General features: G+C 33.5%; 3 protein-coding genes and 1 pseudogene across 3 annotated transcripts; 1 reads left to right on the top strand and 3 right to left on the bottom strand.

Moving 5' to 3' along the window:
- Positions 1-668: 668 nt before the first annotated feature.
- LOC120128349 lies at positions 669-7,303 on the bottom strand. Its single transcript, XM_039146037.1, has 2 exons — positions 6,839-7,303; positions 669-3,120 (listed from the first exon to the last, which is right to left on the bottom strand). The coding sequence occupies exons 1-2, from the start codon at positions 7,269-7,271 to the stop codon at positions 887-889; spliced, it is 2,667 nt and encodes an 888-aa protein (XP_039001968.1). The 5' UTR covers positions 7,272-7,303; the 3' UTR covers positions 669-886.
- Positions 7,304-9,689: 2,386 nt separating this feature from the next.
- On the top strand, positions 9,690-10,175 carry LOC120128348 (plastid division protein PDV1-like; the record flags this gene model as incomplete). Its single annotated transcript, XM_039146036.1, has 1 exon — positions 9,690-10,175. A coding segment is annotated over exon 1 (486 nt), but the record flags the coding sequence as incomplete, so codon positions are not given.
- Positions 10,176-10,202: 27 nt separating this feature from the next.
- Positions 10,203-11,453, bottom strand: LOC120128347 (probable purine permease 4). Its single transcript, XM_039146035.1, has one exon. The coding sequence runs from the start codon at positions 11,451-11,453 to the stop codon at positions 10,203-10,205; it is 1,251 nt and encodes a 416-aa protein (XP_039001966.1).
- Positions 11,454-17,912: 6,459 nt separating this feature from the next.
- Positions 17,913-19,166, bottom strand: LOC120128228 (annotated as a pseudogene).
- Between the last annotated feature and the right edge of the window lie 4,208 nt (positions 19,167-23,374).

Genomic DNA, 23,374 nt, shown 5'->3' with positions numbered 1-23,374 from the left:
CTTCTACTACTTCATCATCATCATCATTGTATAGTCTCAGAGTCTCTGCTTCAGCAACGAGTTCCATGATTCTATTTTTCGTTGCAACACTGGTTTTTACTTCTGTTTACTTATCGAGCTTTTATAATTTCTTTCTACTTGTGATCCTGTTTTCAACTTCTCTTCTTGGATGTCAACCTTACAGGCACCCCCTTTCTCTTCTCGGATGTCTTCAACAGATTCGTCTCTGTAGGTTGTTGTAGTTTCGGTCGCAGTCCTACTGATGATTATCCTGTTAGTTGGTGTCTGCAACCCAATTGTACGAGTATGAAGAATTCTGCTCTAAGAATGTTACCCCTGGTCTTAGTTCCTTTGCAGCAAACGTGATGCGTATTTCTCCTAGTAATGGCAACAGTTTGCTTTTATTGTTGACAAACGTTTTGTCGGTTCACTACACACAATAATTCCATACAGCACAGACCAGAATTTTTCTTGACAAAAATTCAGGGGTGTAATTAAAATTTTCAAGGTTTTTTAAGGACTTAATGTAATTAAAAATTTGGTGCCCATGACAATCTGTCTCGGTGTATTTTTTCTTATGGCAAAGCACACAGCAGTAGTTGATTCTATTTACTATTATTAAGATGATTATGAATATTGACATCAGTTTCCTTTGTTGCAACAAAGAGTCAGTTGAAACAATAACAACCAAATATAAAGCAGATGGCAATCATGTCTTGATACAATTCATGTAGGACCTAAACAAACTACAAGTCCTCAAACATTAATAAACATAATGAAAAATCAGATATGAAACACAGAGGCCATGAGCCAGCCAATATTGCCAAATCTGATACACATACCTGTGAAGTTGTCACCTCTCTGTTTCATAAACTTGAGCGGAATATCATTGAAGTTCCCAACAGCATCCCCAGTGGACGGAAAAGTTGCAGGGAGGTTCTTTACATTGGAGGCCCTGTCCATTGCAAAGCTCACCACACACCTTACATGGAGGGCAATTCCAGATGTTTTTCACAACGGTCAACGAATGTCGATGATAATAAGATCTAAGATTGTTTCCTAGCTTCATATATGGGAGATCGCCAAGGGCACAACTGGAATGAAGAGAATTATCACAATCAACACAATAGTAAAACCAGTCATTTGGCCATCTTTCATTCTCACACAGATCACAGTAAAGTTGAGAAGGATCAGAATCATCAAAACAAGTCAGATTAAGAGCATGTTTTTCATACTTGTACCAAGCAGTGAGCGGTAGTGTCGCACAACCAATATCTAAAGTGAAAGCACAACGCTTCATGCATCTATATGCAATGGAGTCTAATTCAGTGCCACAACCACTGCAACCCCCTTTAAAGTTATGGACAAGAAAAAGTGAATGCTCATGACTTGGGTGCTTCAAGGTGTCCGATAATAACATGCATCGAATGTCGAAGTTAATTTCATATTTGCAAAAACTTTTGTTACATCGGTAGCCAAATCCCTGGTATTTAAGCCCACAGGCACTGCAATACGAATATTCATCCCCTGCATGTGAGTTTGTAAGCGTAAGTAAGTGCTTGTGGAATGGATGTCGCATTGTTCTAGGCAATTCCGCACAATCTTTATGGAGGAAAAACTTGCATTGGTCACAACTGTAAAAAGGAGTAGAGATAGGCCTCATGCATCCGTCACATTGGCTGTCATTGTTGATCTCTCCTCTAAAAGTGAGTGTTAAATTGTGAACATGGTAAGCATGTTTAATCTCACTTGCTACCATTTGTTCTCCAATAATTATTTGTTCAACAACATCAGTAATTAAGTTGGAAGATTCAAGCAGTGCTTCCATGGAGCTCTCATCATAATCTTCAGGGAAAATTGTTCCATCCCAAATTACAGGATCGGTTGCACAATGTACATGTGCAATATAATCACAATCACAAGTTGAACAATAATAATTGCCATACCTCATGTCAACCTCCTCGTAACAAATTCTGCACGTCCAGTCTTTAACTTGATTTTGTTGAAGATAATATGAATGAGAAAGCAGATGATGATGTCGAGTTAGCATGATCTTACGTGGCAACGTGATGCACTTCTTGTGGACAAGAAGATCACATATGGTACAAAGATAAGGGGAGTGATCTCCGGCAGTACCACAAAAGTCACAAATAAATGACATTTTTCTTAACATAAGCATCCACGGGTGTTCATGACTAGCATGGGTGATTGTTCGTGGTGAAAATGAATCATCAATTGAAAGATCAAAGTTGCAAAGAGAGCAAGAATAAACAAATCCTCTCCATTGAGTTCTGCATAGATAGCAACTACATTTCTCAGGATGAGTGGGAAGTTTTGGCAAGAGAGTAAGAGGATGGTTACGATCGTATGAGTGATTCATCTCAAGGGGTAGTTCACCACATTCCTTATGAAGGTTAAAGTGCGACGGATAGGAACAATCGGGGCAGTGGTAAATTGGACCAGATAATGATTTCATGCATCCGGAACAATCATACTTGACTTGATCATTATGGTTTTCAATGAAGAGCAATGGATGAGGGTGCAAAGAAATAGGAAAATTTGCAGACATGGATGATTGAAGCAAAGCACAGTTGATGTCCAGATCGAATTGACAAGTAGCACAATGATAAACAAATCCACTAAACATCCCACCACACAAACTACACACGTATTCACCACAACTATAAGGAGATTTTGGCAAAAAAGTGAGAGTGTGTTGTGGGTGGAAAGGATGGTTGAGCCGGGGTTGTAAGTCCAACTCGGCGCATCCCTTATGAAGATAAAACTTACATTCACTGCAGCCGTAGATCCAGCCCTCCAGAGGTATCCCACACCCAAAGCCACAACCTGCTCTTTCATCTTCGTCTTCACTTGCAACAATCTGATGATGCATTAAGACTAGAGGATGTTCATGGCCAATATGTTGAAGTTCCATCTGTCCCTCTTTCCTGCTCTCAGACTCCATGGGAGCCATTAGATGAAGAAGAAGAAGAAGAAGAATTAAAACTGCTTCAGTTCGGCAGAGTACCTCTGGTGAAAGTGATAGAAAAATGAGATATGGTATATGGAAAGATGGGAGTGTTAGGGCAAACACTTGAGAAATTAATACCTCTAACCAATCTAACAAGTCAGCCCAACAACTAATTGCTAACAAATCAGCCCAAAAAAGATACATGTCTAATTAAATTATACATTAAACCAAAGTTTATTTATTATATTACACACATCATTTGTGTATTTTGCTCTTTAACGATTATGTAGTACATGTTTTCTAATACAATTAAAACCAATACAATGAAGTTAATCGGATATATAATTGAAATAAAATAAGATTAAAATCACTAGTAATTATATGTTTATTCTTAGAGGTGGAATAATATCTTGGAAATCAACCAAACAAGCTGTTATATAACAAAATCTACTATGAAGTCTGAATTTTTTTTACTTAACTCTTAATGAAGTTGAAAAACTTGTTAGCGTGTATTTTATTGGGCAGAAAATCAATATATTTATAACTTACGCATAATATAAGAACTAATGATAAAGTTTAAGCGTTATTAATTAGGTGGTTAATCGGTGCTTTTGTTCTTGCTATGAAGCCGAGAGAAGTAAGAGGAGGTGAAAACCCAGGTTACCCACCTCCACTGGTTAAATGCCCAACTCTACCATTACCTTACAGGGATAGCTGTATTGAAAGATGTGGGAACTTCGATATCACCTTTCCATTTGGAATTAAAGATGGCTGCTACATCAATAATGCGTTCAGAATAACTTGCAATTAGACCATTAAAGGGCTAAGGCCTTTCATAAGTAGCATCAATCTGCAGTTACTGGAGATTTCATTTTCCCAACGCACGGCTGTCATTGATCCGATAACTTATTCCGATTGCCTCGATGAAGATCGAGAAACTAATGTGGTTAGTCTCAACCTAACAAGCATCCCCGTTCTCTTCTCAGACATCTTCTACAGATTCGTGTCTTTTGGTTGCGGATGTCCTACTTTTCTTAGTAATTCAACTGGCGATAGACCTGATGGTTATTGTCTGCAATGTAGCTTCCGAATTGAGTTGCTCTTCTGGTCTTAGCTCCTTTGCAGTAACCGTGACACCGATTTATCCTAGAAAGGAAACAATAGATCACGCGGATCTGTTTTCGTTGTCGACGAACGTTACAACGATTCGGTAGAGAAGATGATTCCGACCCCAATGTCACTAAAAATCGGAATTTGTTGGGGCGTTCCCACGACACTGCAATGGGGAACACATAAACGAGGGTTGTGTGAGTTGAGAGAAGGTTCAAACATCTTCTGTCCCTCCGACGGTGAATACTCCTGGCAACAACTGTTCATCATCTTGTCCGGTTGGATATGATATGATTATATCAAAGACGTGTTCAAGCCCATAAGTCCAAGAATCGTGACAAAAGTACCTAAAAGCTCACACATTTTGCCCATCATAGTAGGTATGCATTAAATTTAGCTCAAGTGATGATAATTCACTTTCTTAGAGGTGCAAAGTATGAATCACTTTGGTACATACACGCGCTCACACACAGAAACGAAGTAGGCATACCAATTTATACTAGTTTAAGGGGTAAATTATAATTAATAAAAATTGGGAGGAATAAAATCAAATTAAATTAGGGATTTTTCTTTTGCCTTAATTCTCAATTTGGCCTTTCAAGTATACATGTTTTCTGATTTAACACCCTAAATTTTTTTTATTCCATTTTGATCCTCTACGTTTACTTTTTTTTCACTTTGCACCCTAAAGTATGGCTTAGTTATATAAATTTGGATCCTTGGGTATTAAAATGTTGGACCAATGAAAATACACCATGAGGAGTCCTCCTTTTATGGTCGTTGGGCCTTGTAGGAAACTTTCATGTGATGGAAGGATTTTGAGGCAAATTTTGACAAATTTGAATGGTTAAAAGGTGTCTGAAGATGTAACTATACAACACTAAGATTTTAATTTGATACGATAACTAGATCTGAAAATCAGATTGTAGGCTATCTCAAACTTAAATCTTAATTTCATAATTGTTGAGCAAGTTTTTTAAAAGTATAATGACAAATTTGGGTTGAGAAAGTTGGAAAAAAGAATAATGTACAAATCGGGTCAAGAAGAAGCCGAATATGGCCAAATACAGTAGCTAGAGCTATCCCACAGTGGTATAATTATCCTTGTTATATATCACATGTCACATATCATGTTATTATCTATTAATCGATTTTTAATAAAGATAATATATTTTCGATTTTTAATAAAGATAATATATTTATCATAAGATGATAACATAACAAAATGTTAGAGACCTACTTTGACTAAAAAAATTAAATACTTAGAAAAAACCAGTTTAGACACTTATTTTTCAGTTAAGTTAGGATATTTTACAGGTAGATATTAATTTGAAAATTTACCCTTTTGCTATAGTAAATTATGTTTCTCATATAATATAGGTTGCAGCACTAGCATTGGGACAATATTTGTGCTACTCAGTACAAGGTATTTGCACAAACTTTTAGCAAAAAGAAACATAACCAAGCTAAAGCAGAAATACTTTAAAAGGAATGGAGGCCTATTGCTGCAACAACAATTGTCCAACAATGAAGAAGGTAATGTTGATAAAATAAAGTTGTTTGCTTCAAAGGAATTGGAAAAGGCAACAGATTATTATAATGAGAAATTGAATTTTTGGTCGCGGTAGTTAAGGAATTGATTTATAAAGGAATGTTAGCAGATGGAAGCATTGTGGCAATTAAAAGGTCTAAATTGGTGGGAGATAAGGCATTTGACAAAACGAAGCTTCAATTCATAGTTTCGAGTTCGAGTTAAGTTTGAAAATTTTAAGCTCGCGAGTTTTCGAGCTGAGTCGAACTTCATTTTATAATTTTCGAGTCGACTCGACTCATTTACAGCCCTATTCTAGGCAACCACCCATCCGTCACTGGACCCCTACTGCTAGATATTCCTTTCTCGTAGCCTCAATTCCTAAACTTAATTATAGTTTTAGGTATTTAAGCTCGCGAGTTTTCGAGCTGAGTCGAACTTCATTTTATAATTTTCGAGTCGACTCGGCTCATTTACAGTCCTATTCTAGGCAACCACCCACCCGTCACTGGACCCCTACTGCTAGATATTCCTTTCTCGTAGCCTCAATTCCTAAACTTAATTATAGTTTTAGGTATTTATGAATTAGGGTTTTATGAATTTTGTGGTGTTTCGTGAAAAATAGGAAAAGTAAGGTTTTTTTTTAAAAAAATGAATTTTATTTTTTAAAAAATAAAGAAAATTTAAAAAATAAGTCATATGTCAAACATTGATTGGTTGGTTGGTTTTTAGTAGTAATTATTTATATGTAGGGGCAAATAATGCCAAAAATAGGTTAGGGAGATCCAATTAAAATTTATAAAAAATTTGCAGGGTTTGATGATTTTTTAAAAAAAAAGTTAAGAATCTATATAAAATTTTGAGGTATGATTAAAAAATTTCAAAATTTTTGGAGCATAATGAGAATCTAAAAAAATTGAGGGGTGCAATTAAAATTTTAAAGATTTTTGAAGGACTTGATGTAATTAAAAGTTTGACCCTCATTACGATCCGCCTCTATTAAGACGATCTATCTCCCATAATTGTTCTTATGAGAAAGCACACAGCAGTTGATTAAGAATTTTGACATCATTTTCATTTGTTGAAACAATAACAACCAAATAGACAAGCATATGGCATATATGTACAGTTCATGTTGGAGCTAAACAAACTACAAGAAGTGCTTAAACATTACTAAACATAACACAAAGGCCATTAGCCATTATTGACAAACCTGATACACAGACTTGTGAAGTTGACACCTCTCTGTTTCATAAACTTTAGCAGATTATCAGTTATCAAATTCAAAGATTCACTCAACGCTTCTTTAGACATCTCATCATTAACATCCAAGACAGCTGTCCCATCCCAAATTGCAGGATCGGTTGCACAATGTACATGAGCAATATAATCACAATCAGAAGTAGAACAACGGTACCTGCCATGTCTTATACCAACTTCCTTGTAACAAATTCTGCACGTCCGATCTTCAACTTGATTTTGTCGAAGATAATATGAACGGGAAATTGAGTGACGATGTCGTGTTATCATGATGTTGCGTGGCAATGAAATGCATTTCTTGTGGACAACAAGGTCACATGTAGCACATAGATAAGGGGAGCCATCTCCGGGGATGCCACAAAAATCACAAATAAATGACATTTGTCTTGATATGAACATCCACGGGTGTTCATGACTTGGATGAGTGATGGTTTGTGGTGAAAAATAATAATCAAGAGTAAGCTCTAAGTTGCAAAGCGAACAAGAATAAACAAATCCTCCCACGTTGTGTTGAGTTTTGCATAAATGAGAATCACATTTATCAGGATGAGATGGTTGCTTTAACAAGAGAGTAAGAGGATGGTTACGGTCATAAGGGTGAATAATCTCAAGGGGGAATTCACCTCATTCCTTACGAAGGTTAAAGTTTGTTTTATAGGAACAATTGGTACAGTGGTAAATTGGATCAGATAATGATTTCTTACATCCGAAGAAATCATATTTGACTTGGTTCTTATGGTTTTGAATGAAGAACAGTGGGTGAGGGTGCAAAGAATTAGGAAAATGTGCACACATGGGTGATTGAAGCAAAGCACAGTTGGTGTCCAGATAGAACTCACATGTAACACAATGATAAGCAAAACCCCAAGATAACCCACCACACAAATTACATTTGTATTCACTACCGTTATAAGGTGATTTTGGCAAAAAAATGAGTGTATGTTGGGGGTGGAAAGGATGGTTAAGCTGAGGGCGTGTCTCGCATCCCTTATGATGATAAAACTTACATTCTTTGCAGCCGTAGCTCCATCCCTCTACAGATTATTATAAATTATGTATTTAATCATTTAATTATCATTTTATTTTTATTTTTATCATCTAATTATTTTTTAAAATATCATCACTAACATTATATTGTGGTTTATTTGGTCACAAGTTGTTAAAAAATTAACATAACTCTAGATATGATATATATATTTTTAATAATGATGTGATATTATCTTATAATGATACGTAACATTAATGACAATTTTTTTAACAATAGGTGATCAAAATAAAATTAAAACATAATATTAATAATATTTTTTTAAAATATAATTAGGTAATCAAAACAAAACTAAAAAAAATAGTTGGTTCATCAAATGTGAAAAAAAGTTAAATAATAATATTAATTCTTCAATCTCTCTATGCACAACATCGAATCATATAATCAAGTTAACTAAATTATCAATTAGATGCAATACATAGGTTTTAATTTTCTTGAAAATAAAGAGAAATATATACATATATTTTAACATATAATTCTAACCCCAAGGTGTAAAATACACAGTTTCAAACCCCTAAGTGATTAGGATAGTTTAAGTCATCTCAATGGAACTAACATCATGTTGATGATCAGGGTCGGCCCTATACATGTGTCAAATGGGCGACGGTCCAGGGCAGCATGTAGGGGCATCATTTTCTAGAAGACAAAGATGGGTAGCATGTACGTGCTACTGCAAGCTGATTTGGAAAAAAAATGCTACTGACTTTGGTTTTGTTGGTAATTATTTAGTTCACCATTTAACTCGACATCAGCTGAGTCAACCCCTTGTTCAGTTCCCCCACTTATTCTTTTCTCACCACTTAATTGCATTGGAGAATCAGGGAATGAAGTGTTGAGTGAATGGGTTGAGGGGGCATCAGATTTTCTTTACTGGTTTTGTTTGCTTTGTGTTAAATTAATCAATGGAATCGGAATGACGAAATGAAAGGAGTTATAATTCAGTGTTGGGTTATTTGAGAATTATTATTAATCATTCTAAATGTACAGAATGGGCTGTTGAAAAACGAGCAGTGAGACTTGTTATATAGGGAACTGAGAGCTTTATCTGAAATGAAGTTGTAACCAGGGCCGGTTTTGCGCCTGTGCGGGCTGCCCAAACGCTCAGGGTCCAATTTTTGTAAGAGCCTCCAAATTTTTTTAAGTCTTTTGTATATATGAGTATTTAAGATGTTTGGCCAAAAAAATTTCAAGTCCAAGACCTATTTTACTGTTATGGCATAGGGCCACCAAATTTTGAAATATTAGTAACTTTTTTATATATCTAATATTTTAGTTTTAAAAGGCCTATTTTACTGTTATGGCATAGGGCCACCAAAATTTACAAGACGGCCTTGGTTGTAACATATAGTTTCTATGAAAATTATCTTTATCCAAAAGGAAATGTTACATATTGCTTCTACGGAAATGATCTTTATCTAAAGTGAAAATTCTTTGGTTTTCTGAATTCTGAAATCTGTAGAGAATGGTGAGACAATGAATAGATTTATTAGGATTAGGAGCCGCATTTTGTAATGCGGAAGGAGTTGTTGATATGAGATTTAGGGCCAGAAACTGCACAAGTTTGCACCCATGAATGGGTTGAATACTAATTCGTTGCTTCACCATCCAGACTGAAAAATGCCGGGTTCGGATTCATTGATTTTTTTGAGGTGTTGTGGTGTCATTTTTCCTGAACTTTTCTGATTCTGATCTTACATGTTTGCTTTTAATTTTATGTTTGTAATAGTTTTTCGGATATAAGCAATTAGCATGTCACACGGATCTCTCATGTTATGTATGTCTTCTCTTCCTTTTACACTGTACAAATCCAGCAGCAGGTCCAGAGAGATGCTGCCATTGCACGATTAGAACAAAGTCGGATAATTATTGCATTGAGATTGGCTGAGCATCATGGAAAGAAGTACAAAGCAATTGATGAAGCTCTAGCTTTTGTGGGAGGTGTACACGATGCTAGCCGTTATGTCTCACCCGAAAACCTTTACCGTACACCAAACGGTCCATTTGGACAGAATCTAGTATCACACAAAGGGAAGTACTCTGATAAGCTAATCAAAGTTCTGGTTTCTAGCTTCAACTATGCAAAGAAATCACTGAATTTTGACCATATGGGTGGGATACTAAGCAATATAGCTATATTCGCAATCAGCATGGTAGCAATGATGCATCTCCAACAGCTTGCTCTTTCAGAACATTCAGGGAGACAAGAAGATAACATCAACAACCAGAGAAACCCGAGAAAGAATTCTCAACTTGAAGGGTATAAAATTATTATCTCTCCCAGGGCATTAAAACTCATTGGACCGACCCTGTTGATGATGATCATGGATCAGAATATCGGGTCGAATATCTATAATTTCTGTAATATACGAATCCGGATTCAAATACTTTATCATCTTGTTCTTAGCATACATCCCATACACATAAGAACAAAAGCCCCAACCACACATCACAGTGGAAACAGCCTTAACCCCACCAAATTCGTCCCCATAAGCCACCACCCCACCCACCACGTTCATCATCAGCAACGCCGTCATGCAGATCCCTCCGGTCAATGAACACGTCAAGAACACCACCCCCGCCGTCCCCATGAAACAAAGCTGCCAACTCACGACGTTTGAAGCCACCGTCAACCAATAAACCCTCTCCCCTTTATCAAACACCCCACTCCCTTCCCTCTTCATCTCCACAAACCCACCGTCGAACACCATCCCGATAATCACCAGCTGCATTTCCATCACCATTGCATAACAATACGCCTTCTTGTACACCATCTCCATAATAGGAAGATACAAAGCGAAAAGCAACCCTGCACCAATGGTTGAAAAATACCCGATGAAGTACTTGGCTCGAATTAAACCATGGGGTTTATTATTGCTGGATTCCAAGGCTAATAACACAGAAGATAACGTTAACAAAATGACACAACTTAGGTTCATGAAAGTGATCTTCTGCTTCACGATGATCACAGATAGAATAACATTGAACACTAACTGAGATGATAAAAGAAGAGACGAATTCGACACAGGAAGATACGAATTTTTCCATGAGAACAGCAGGTTGTTTAAGCCTAACATGAACCCTAGGAAGATCGACAAAACCAGAAGTTTGGGGGTGAAACGAGCGAAGGGTTTACGTTCAGTGGATTTAAAAAGATAATAAGGAAGAAGAATGGGGATTATAATTAGAGGAAACCCAGCAGATTGAACCCAAGTTGAAACCCATATGCTTGATCCCTTGGGGATGAAGTAATACTTGGAGAGCAAGCTTGAAGACAAAGAACCAACGAAGAGGAAGGCGTAGTTGAGCAACAAAAGAGGGAGGTAGCGCTTGTTTGACATGGGAACAGCCATTTGGTGAGCTTCATTGGAGTTGTTCATGATTGGTTTTGGTGATGAAGACGATGGGAACACCCATTTTTCTTCTATATGGCTGTGATCTCTTCGCACCAGTCCATTGTGTTGGGAAGTATGAGAACAAGAAAATCTTAGTTTGATGCCAAAAGACCTGAGATAAAGGAGTGAAGCCACCCCCTCCATTGGATTTTAAATTCTTTTATTCCATAGTACTCGACTCCACTTGCTTTAAAAGATAATTCCAAACATGCCTATTTTAGGCATCAATGGAAATAAATATAATCCAACCAACTAATCGAGGTAAAATTGTCTGGATGGGGTTAAAAAAAATTAGCTGATATTATGGATAGAACCAAGATTTTAGTTCAATGAGATAAAATATAATTAATAATAAAAAATTAGAAGAAAAAAATTAAAATAAATCAAAACTTAAATATCTAAATAGGTATTTATCCCTATATATTTTTTAATAATAAAAAAAATTGAAAGAGGGCACTGCCCCCTAGAAGTATACTTAGTTTTGTCACTGTCTGGTATGGAGTATTGGGAGAATTATTTTCTCTGCTAGGGTGATAACGGTAAATGATAAAAGATGCATGAGACACGACACGTTTACAATTTTATCTAGGAAGACGCATGGATTGTAATGTATCTTTAGCTTCACGGGAAATATACAAATATTGAAGATGTATGGTGTTCCCGATGTCTCTTCAAGACACATGATTGTCCTGGCTTCTTCCTCATTGTAACAAATGTCTTATTTCAACAAATAATCTTCTAGAGACCTTATGTGAGAAAAAAAATTTCCCACAACATTATTCAAGCAATTTTACCGATGGAGAGTTATTAATCATAATGGTTAGAGACTTGAATACGATGAGTAATTTAAGAGACACAAGTCATTAGTTATTAGAGAAATCCATTTTAACTAATAATATTTTAATTTTGTCAATCATACCACTTAGTTATTTAAATGTTATGGATCAAATTACTTTTTGTTAGCATTTGATGGAGAGGAACTTACGTAACAATTAAAAATAATAATATATTTACACATTGGAATTAATTGAAATTATTTTTTATTTAAATCGTTAAAATGGGTGAACATAAACCTTTGTATTTCAAAATTTTGATTAATTAAGTTTTACTTGTCCTCTGTACTTTGGAAAATATATACCTTCATTTGTGTTTTTCATTACTTTTAATATTAAAAGTTACTAACATTTACTCTTTTAGTACAGCGGGAATCACGGACTCCATGTGTAACATCCCAAACTACGGGTTAGTGACTAAATTGTAAAACTTCAGAATTTGGTGATTAAAATAAAATAGTTGAATAGTTCTAGAATTTATTTGAAGATATTTTATGAAGGGTTGTTGGTAATTATTAAAGGAATTAAAGGGCAAAATGGTCATTTGACTTAGAAATGGATAAAATAAGAATATATATGGGGATAAGGTTGAGAGATTTCACCAGAAATCTCTTCCTTCTTCTTTTCTTCTTAATAAGAGAGAGAGAGCCAAGCAAAGGTAAGTTTTCTGATTAGTTGATTATTTGTTGATTTTAAGAGTGGGTTTTGATCCTTAGGTGATACTTAAGCTTAAGAAAAGCTTAAGTTGTCTTAAAATCAAAAGATGAAGAAGTTTTGAAAGATTAAAGAGAATGAGTTTTTAAGTGAATTTATGGAAAAGAGTTGATAAGTTGAATTTGAAACTAAATTTGACTTGTCATCAACTTAATTAAGAGATATGAAGTGATAGAATTGAATTTAGAGCATCTTGAAAATTTGGTATGATTATTGATTTCCATATGAAAGATGAAATTTTGAGGTTAAGGATGTATTGAATGAGTAGAAATTAGTTTAAGTATATGTACTTGAGTTAAGAATAGAAAAGGGAATGAAACATGAAGAATTTAAGTTGAAAAGGATGAATTTTCGGGCTTAAAATATGATTTCTAGGCAAGGTGCATCAGTACACATTCAATATGTACCGATACACTCTTAAATGAAGAAACATCGAATGCAATAAGTGTATCGATACACAGGTAGTGTACCAATACACCAGTGAAGGGATGTATCGATACACTATAGTGTGTATCGATACACTTCAAAGGGAAAATGGAAATTGATATTTTCCATTAGTTTAGAAAAGGGAAGATTAGAGTATATCAATTAGAATATTGATGGATCTATGTATTGTTATGTAGATATAGAACGTAATTTCGTTCCGGACTAATCGAAGAATTAGGATTGAACCAACGCAAGAAGTTCCGGAATAATCGAAGAATTAGGATTGAACCAATGCAAGAAGGCCAAGGTGAGTGCATAATATAGGGATAATCTAATGGAAATAAGACTTGCGATAAGTCTATTTCCTAGGTCAATTTCATAGTATAATAGTTATGAACATGCATAAATTATAGTCTTTATTAAATATGCATAAGTCATATAGGTTTACATATGATTTGATACATGTTATATGATATAAGATGGATGGTTATACGCAAATGTGAATGTGATTGAAGAAAGACAAATGTGATCACAAAGGAAATGACATGAATACATGTTTATATGAAAAATAATATTAATGCCCATGTTATGTAATATGAGAGCTCTAGGTATAATTGGCATGCCAAGAGTCGAGGGTTTCATAGGTCCTTCAGGACATATTCACAGGTCCTTTGGGACAAATTTCATATGCCACTCAGTGGGAATTATACGAGCTATGGTGACAGTAGATGTGCACAACCTCTAAGTACTCGAATACCTTAAGTTCTCAGTATATACATGGGCCTATAAATAAGGTGAAAAGTGTGTGTTTCATTATATGTTATAGTATCAATATTGTTTATAATGAATCATATGGAATTATATGGAATTCTAAATAGCATGTTATATGTTCATACTCATAAGAAATGCATTATCATTATAAGTTTATGCCTCACTAAGTCTATGACTTAGCGTGTAAGTGATTTACACGTAGGTACATAAAAGCAAGAAGACCGGTCTTAGGAGCGGCAGAGCGGCATATCATTATTTGAAGATCATATCAGAATCACCTTATACAGTATGTCCGCTTATGTAATATATGTGTTGGCATGTAAATAGAGTCATAATATGTATGCTCTGATCGAGTTTTGTAATGTTTTAAACGTATTTATGTAAATGGTAACTTTATCATGATGAAAGCTTAAATTTTTGAGTTTTTATATAAGTTGAGCTTAAGTTACTGTAGCAGTATTGTAGCAGTGCATCGGTACACTGTAGTGCATCGATACACAATTTATATTTGATGTTTTTGTACATCGGTACACTGTAGCAGCGCATCAGTACACTGTAGTACTGTTCACGGTACTGTAGCAGTATAATACTATCCATAAAAACGTTTTTGCCTTAAATTTGTTATAATGAAACGTAATTCAACGTTATATTATCGTATTTTCTTAATATAAGTCCAAATGTTTTGTTATTTTGTAAGAATATTGTTTTAAAAAGTCAATTTGACATCCCAAACTCGTATCCGGGTCAGGTACGGGTTAGAGGCGTTACACCATGAAAGTAGAATTGATGGCTATTTCAATTGCATTTAGATATGTTAATTGGATTTTGGTATAATAAAAATATAATTTGATTTCAATTTTAATATAATTTAATTTGATGTAGAATTGATATTAAAAATCAATTATATATTTCATCTTGACTTAATTTCAAAATTTAAAAACAAAATATGACTCGCCCATAAAAGAAGTTGAAATATATTATATAAATAATTATAAATTAAAAGTTTATGTTTTAATGAATGTATCAAGATGGGACTAGTTTCACCCAATCTAAACTTAAAACATTATAACAGAAAATTTAATTTAAAACTCATTTAAATATATATAATGTATTAATTAGGATCGAATTAAAACCGATCAATTTTGAGTTTTTTATTATTGTCCCTAATTGTTTCATTGTTGTGGTTCAAGGAATCACCATGTGTTTGCAGCCTTTTTCTCTCATGGAATCAGTTATTTGCCACGAAACCTTACCAACTTTTCTTAGAAGTATTTTATGCAGGGATAGATCAAAGAAGTGCCGAGACTATCATATTTTAAAAATAATTAAATTTTTATTTAACTTAAATATTTTTTATAGATAATTTAATTTTATATCATCTAAAATTTTATAATTTTACACTCTTAAATTTTTAATATAATTTCATAAAAAAAAATTAATCCTAAATTTTATAATTCACATGTACGTACATATAATAAATAAACATATGTGTTACAATTTTGATTGAATATTTATAATTAATTGTTGATCTAGGATCGATATTGCAATACATGAATAAAGAAAAATGACCTCGAAGGCACCGAGTCATTCCAAAGTTCTACTAAATGGCCCAAATATGATTAGGGCTCACTTCCAACCTAACATACATGTATGGGTGTTCAAATAACCGAATTAATTCGGTTAATCGACTGAATCGAATTAGTTCGGTTAATTCGGTTCGGTTATCGAATTAGTTCGGTCGGTTAATGGTTAAAAAAAATTTAGAATTCGGTTAACGATTAATTCGATTCGAATTCGGTTAATTAACCGAAATTAAATTTTAAATTTTAAATATATTATATATAACATATAGGCTTAGCCCAAACTATTTGAAACCCAATTAATAATTTAAGATCTAATAACTTTTAAACCTAAATCAATATTAATTAATTAAAAAAATTATATAAATTTTTTATTTTATAATTATATATTATTTAAATTAATTGTAAACTGTTTTTTTAATTAAAAAAAATTAAATATATTATATATAACATATGGGCTAAGCCCAAACCATTTAAAACCCAATTAATAATTTAAGATCCAATAACTTTTAAACCTAAATCAATATTAATTAATTAAAAAATCTATCTGAAATTTTTTTATTTTATAATTATATATTATTTAAATTAATTATAAACTTTTTTTAATTAAAAAACATTTAATTTTTATATAAATTAGAAAATTTTAAAAAAATTTCGGTTAATTCAAAAATTAACCGAATTAACCGAAATTTATTCGGTTCGGTTAATATGTTTGGAAAAAAATTCGGTTCGATTAACGGTTAAAGAAAAAAAAAGTTTGGTTAATTCGGTTATGATTAATTCGGTTCGGTTCGATTCGGTTTTAACCGAATGAACAGCCCTACATACATGCATTAAGCATAGGGGTGTGCAAAACTACCCGGCCCGGTTGACCCGACTCGTCGACCCGCCAACCCGAACCTAAAAAATCGGGTATTTTTCTTTAAAAAAAATTATTCGGCTGGGTCGGGCCCGGGTCATAAAATCTAATTTTTCCGGGTACCTGGTTAGTTTTTATTTTTATTTTATTTTATTATATATATATATATATAATGAATTATTGTTCTAGCATTTCATTGTAAACGTTGGTGGTTGTTTTAAGTTAAGACACTGAAAGGAATCGTGTTCCAGCAAGAAAAATAAGATAACAAACTGGCAAAGGAAGAACTACATTTCAGAAAGAAAGGAAAAAAACATTGAAACTTAATGTTTTCTTCAATAATATGTCCGTAACTTTGATTTTTGTTTTAATAATGTTCATTACAATTACGATTAACATAACAGAAACGCACGCATAAGCATTATTGAAAACTCTATCGGTTGTCCAAAACGCTTACAACTTATCACTATGAATAATCCATAGAAATAGGTTTGGATGTTTAGTACTGTCTTTGTCACTGCAGCTATTCAGATATTAGATAATGTAATTCGAAGTTTCGAACAATTAAATTTGTATATATATTTTTTAAATTAATAATTTAAAAATAAAAATAGAAAAAACGGGTACCTGCAAAATCCGGGTACCCGTAACATCCGGGTCGGGACACAGGCCGAGAAATCACCGACCCGGATGTTGCGGGTACCCAGATTTACACACCCCTAATTAAGCGTGTCTTAGCACCGAAATAACATACACTAACACAACAATCCTAAAATATATCACGCTCACAAATATAGCTACATTTAGCCATATGGTTAAGGATAAAATCGAAAGGGATTTAGGTTTAGAGTGAAAATTTTTCAATTAGATCTCATCCACAATAATTTATACCTTTTATAAATTTAGATATAATTATAATAATACTCCTATCTTTATAGTTTTTTCAATTAAATTTTTATTTTATCGAATGAAAATGAGAATATATATATTTGTTTGGATCAAGTTTGATCAAATTTAGATGCGAATTTTTACTTTAAAAATTGAGTTAAGAAAACCTCCTCAAACCTAAATTAATTTAGATGACGAACGGATAGTATAATACACAAATCGAGTTTAGATAGGTCAAAAACGCATCTAGATCTACCCATATATCCCTATTTAAGCATACAATTCATGTAGATAGGAATTCGAATTATGTTTATAAATTTTCTTATGTTTGAATTTAAGATATATTATGTGTGATGTGATATAGCCATAATCATATGGATTTTATCTGTAACAAAAGATGAATTAGGTGCATTACGGTTGAAAGTTCGATAATGAAACAAAATAAATTAAATCAAAGACTTTAAATTCGAAAAACAAATAAAAGTTCTTCAGCCACTCCGTTATAGATCAAAATAGTTTTCATAAACATCCAAGCAAAGCATCAGTACATCAAATGAATCAAGAGGTGAATACAATTTCAAACCCCAAAACGATTAGGAGGCGAAGAAGTAGAAGCAACCATTGGAGCCATCTCAACATTCTTAATATGCATCCCATCATGACCATCATCATCATCATCAACATCAACATCATGCTCCAAGTCCTTCATCATCTTATTCTTAACATACATCCCATACACATAAGAACAAAATCCCCACCCACACATCACGGTCGAAACAGCCTTAATCCCACCGAAATCATCCCTATAAACCACCACCCCACCCACCACGTTCATCATCAGCAACGCCGTCATGCAGATCGCTCCGGTCAACGAACACGTCAAGAACACCATCCCCGCCGTCCCCATGAAACAAAGCTGCCAACTCACTATGTTTGAAACCACCGTCACCCAATACACCCCCTCCCCTTTATCGAACACTTGCACCGCTTCCCTCTTCATCTCCGCAAACCCACCGTCGAACGCCATCCCGATAGTCGCCAACACCGTCGCCGCAACCTCCATCACAAGCTGCATTTCCATCACCATTGCATAACAATACACCTTCTTGTACACCATCTCCATGATGGGAAGATACAACGCGAAAAGCAACCCTGCACCGATGGTGGCGAAGTACCCGATGAAATACTTGGCTCGGGTTAAACCATGGGGTTTATCATTGCTTGATTCCAAGGCTAATAACACAGAAGATAACGTTAACAAAATGACACAATTCAGGTTCATGAAAGTAATATTCTGCTTCACGATGATCACAGACAAGATGAGATTGAACACTAACTGAGATGATAAACGAGAGACGAGGTCGACACAGGGAGATACGAGATACCCCATGCGAAAAGAAGATTGTTTATGCCTAACATGAAGCCGATAAATATCGACAATGCTAAGATTCTTGGAGTGAAACGAGTGAAGGGTTTACGTTGGGTGGATTTGAAGAGATAGTAAGGAAGTAGAATGGGGATTACAAGTAGAGGAAACCCAGCAGATTGAACCCAAGTTGAAACCCATCGGCTTGAGCCTTTGTGGTTGAAGTAATACTTGGAGAGTAAGCTTGAAGACAAAGAACCAACCAAGAGGAAGGCGTAGTTGAGTAATAAAAGAGGGAGGTAACGCTTGTCTTTCATGGATTTCTGGTCAGATTCAATGGTCTGGTTTAGGGTAGAACTTGAAGGTGAAGTATTAGAGTTGTTCATGGTGATGAAAATGGCGATGGAAATGGATTTTTATTCTCTTTTGAGTGTTGAAACGATGGTGATTTCTTTGGATTGAGAACTAGATTTAAAAGGAGATTAAACCGAGGGGACTAGTCTGAAAACTCTGGTTGACATTTGACAAGTGGTTCAAAGGTATTGGGTTCCAGATGAAACGTAACTATGTTCATGACAAGCCAAGGGAAGAAGAAAAGGTAACCGAAACTACATAGAAATTGATGAAAAATAAAAATATAATCTACCAACTACTTGTTCAAGAAGATTATAATATATAATATTTATTTCGAATTTTATTAATTATTGATAATATATATATTTTACTCCTTGAACTGCTCGAATATCGAACTTTTAAAGCTTATTATTAAAATCTTTTGATGGGTTAAAATTTAAAAAATATATAAATATATAATAGGGTGATAGCTTAAAAGGCAATAAATCATCCTCTTAACGTGTACTGACAAAAACAAGAGCCTGAGTCGACCAAAAGGTTGAGAAAAGACATTTCCTTTTTAGTGATAGGAGCTGGTCAAACTGGTAAGCTTCATAGTCAGGTTTAACTTACACCTGAACCACAGCCTCACCGTTTAATATTATTAAAATCAATGTATCACTAAGTTTACGTTTGGTTCATGAAATGTAACATTAATTTCAGGAATAAGATTATCAGAATATAATATTAACTAACAATTACTGAGAATGTTACATTGTTGTGTTTGATTCGTTTAGTAGGAATATAAGATTACAGTGTTTAGTTAAAGAAATAAAATATTATTCGAATGTTTATTTTACCAATTATCCTTATTATATATCAAATTTTTTAACAAGTTAAATTGTAAATATTAAAATGAAAATATTTGTATAAAAAATCATAAAATATATATAATTTTACTATTTTTAATTTATATATTTTCTTTAAAAATTAAATTCATAATTTTATATAATTTTTTTACAAAATTTAAAAGATAAATAGGTTTAATGAAAGGGTTTAATTTTATTTTAATCCTTGAACTTCATATAAAATTTTAATTATAGATTTTTTTATAAATCTAAAATAGTTTAAGGATAAATTTGTAATTTAACCTTCGTATAATTTTTTTATTCAACAACAGAAGAATGATATTTTTGAACAAAAAAAATATGTTAAGGGTATTTTAGTCCAAAACACCGAGAATGTAATAATACCTAAGAGATTGGGGGGAATCACATTCCTGGTAATAAGCTCCCAAAATACAACTGTTGTGAATGACTTATTATTGGGGGTTGGGAATCTTTGCAATCCAAACGGGGGAATCACATTTCGAAAAAATTATTTCCCCCGGTAATCTCACATACGCCCATCCAAACGCACCCTAAGAGTTTATATAAACTCGATTCGATTTTATCTTTTTACAAGAGTATTTTATTTGATTCAAATTGGGATTATAAAAAATATAAGATCAGATTAGATCATATCAGAATCTATTCGAATCAAATTCTATATTTATTCTTACGTCACATTGACCATTTCCTACTCGATTGATAAATTTAATAATAATTTTATAATTTTTGACAGTTTTAGTGATCAAAATGATCATTTAAGCATAATTTGGTAATTTTTGGTATATTTTACCAAAAAAAAAAAAAAAAGGCTTTGCTTAATTAATAACCAGCCAAATGAAATCTTATGTGGGGCCATTGGATTAGGATGTAATTATTTTGCTAACCAGACACTAACCCCCAACTTAAACTTTCCATTAAAGATAGGAAGAAGGTTAGTTCAAGACTTGAACTTGCCATATAAGAGACTTATTATTAAATTTAATAGATATAATTTACTTAAAAGAATTTTAGATTAGTTTAGTAAATAATTTATTGTTTGAGTAAATATTTTATCTTAAAAGATTTTCTCTTTAATTTTTACTAAATTTAAATTAAATTAATTCATTTGATATAAATAAGGAAAAGTTTTCACATGCAAACACATGGTGTGCAATAAATACTAATAATAAGATAAATCAACTTGTTCTTTAATACACCAAATCTTAAATTTATGAGTAAATTAAAGAATCATTCTTTAATTGGGTAAATTATTTATATTACATCTATATTCATGTAATAAATGCCATAATGATAAACAAAGTGAAGGGGGTTGTCAGTGAACATATTTAGAATATAATTAATGTAAAATTTTAATGAAATGAATAAATTAATGGACAGAAATATGTCACAATTATATTCATATTTGTGTGCTAATAATTGATGTTATATTGGATTATAATGGATAAGAATAGTGAAAGGGGTCCGTTTAAATATTCAAAGATCAAGTTGATACGTTTGGTGCAATGAATTTATAAAACATATAACTAAGTTTAACTTACAAATATAATTTTAATTAATATCACAATATATTTTTATAAAATTTTATATTTTATATTAATTAACATATTTTCATGAATTAAATATAATTGATCTCTTAATAAATGTAAATAAATTTATTTATAAATAAAATAATTACGTGGACTCTTTTAAAGAATTTAAAAAGGTTTAATTTTTTATACAAAAAGAATGTCCTGTTACAAATAATGAAAAAGTGAATTATCATGTATACGGAAAGAATCCAAACGTTAAACTTATAAAGCTTGGTGATATATATATATACTTTACGATATTTTTCATGAAGTCCATAAACGTAAATATTCTAATCATAAATACAATGAAGCCTGGTTAATAATTAATACATCAGAAGGTTAAATGATACTGTCATGGTAATATGTATATAGAAAGGAACTCATTCTGCATTGTCCGATCTCGTAGACTACTCGACTTCCTCGGATGTCTTAATACGGAGCCATCATTTCATCGGTGTGTATTCGGTTCGTTCGGGATATAATTGGCTGATGCGACCTTCTTCCCGGTTCCTCTGACACCTTCTTTGTGGTTGTCTTTATCTCGGTTGCCCAGATTACCGAAGATCCAGTTGTTTGGATGGAGGCTTGCTCACGAGGCTTTAACTACATGACGACGCTTATCTCTTGCGGGATTGACTGATGGACATTGCCCGATGTGTAGGGTGGCGGACGAGACTGTATTACACGCCATTCGCGATTGTGGGGAGGCGCGCTTTATTCTCATTGGTGCAGGTTTCTACCAACGTGTAACGTTTGGTCTCTTTGCCTCTTGCGGAGACTGGTTAACTGCAATGCGTTCTCTTCTATCCTCAGAGCAGTTTACCTATTCGCTAGTTTTACTTTATCATCTATGGATGCGTCGCAATGTCTTTGTGCATGAAGGGAGGCGACTTCCAGGTTGGCATATCATCGCTTCAGGTGGGGGCGCTGCAAATTCTTATTTGCATGCTGCCTCAAAGATTGATCCACATGATCGCATATTGCTTCATCTTCATGGTCAAAGCCAGCCGCATGTATCACCAAGATTAATGTTGATGGTGCGTTTCTTTCGGACACCCGTGCCTCGGCAGTGGGCCTTGTTGCTCGTGATCACTATGGTGTTATCATTGCTGCTCATGCTGTTCCATTAGCGCCGTTATGCGATGCTAGTTAGGTTGAAGCTGTAGCCATCACACGAGGTATTCTTCTTGCATTGGAGTTGAACTGTGCGAGAGTTATCATTGAGAGTGATGCTTACAATGTTGTTTCGCATCTTCCATCCGATGGACTGGACCTTTATGTGTTAGGCTTTCATCTGTCCGAGGCTTATTCTCTACTCCGTGCAACTCTTTCAATTTTATGGAATCGTTTATTTCTTTAAAAAAAAAAAAAAAGGAACTCATTACGATTAGAACAGTAACAAATTGCTTAGCATATCAAATCAGAAATAAGTTCTGATAAAAAGATTTGAGTTGTTTATAAAATGATTGATGTTGTTTTACTAATAGTTGTATATGTACACAACTGTATTAACGCGTCAAATATCAGATACTCATATTCACACTCCTTGCTTTAGTCCAGATCAAATATTAGGTATCCACACTTATAGTCTTAATCCAAATTAAATATGGAGTATTTAAGTCTCATTTTACAAAGATCAGACGTGTTAATTGTAGTTGTTTATATTATTATTTATTTTAAACAACATAAATCCACGTATATATGTTGATAAATTAGACACATTCACCCAACAATCACACACAAAATATGTTTATAAAGATATTCATATACATAATAGGTCTTCATATATATGAACGAGTTTTATACTACAATCATAAATTAACCCTTACTTAGAAGC

This window comes from Hibiscus syriacus, unplaced genomic scaffold (genome assembly GCF_006381635.1).
Source record: "Hibiscus syriacus cultivar Baekdansim isolate YM2019G1 unplaced genomic scaffold, ASM638163v2 tig00110478_pilon, whole genome shotgun sequence".
Taxonomy (NCBI): Eukaryota; Viridiplantae; Streptophyta; class Magnoliopsida; order Malvales; family Malvaceae; genus Hibiscus; species Hibiscus syriacus.
The sequence above is the reverse complement of the archived record's forward strand: the minus strand, read 5'-3'. Positions and strand labels throughout refer to the sequence as shown.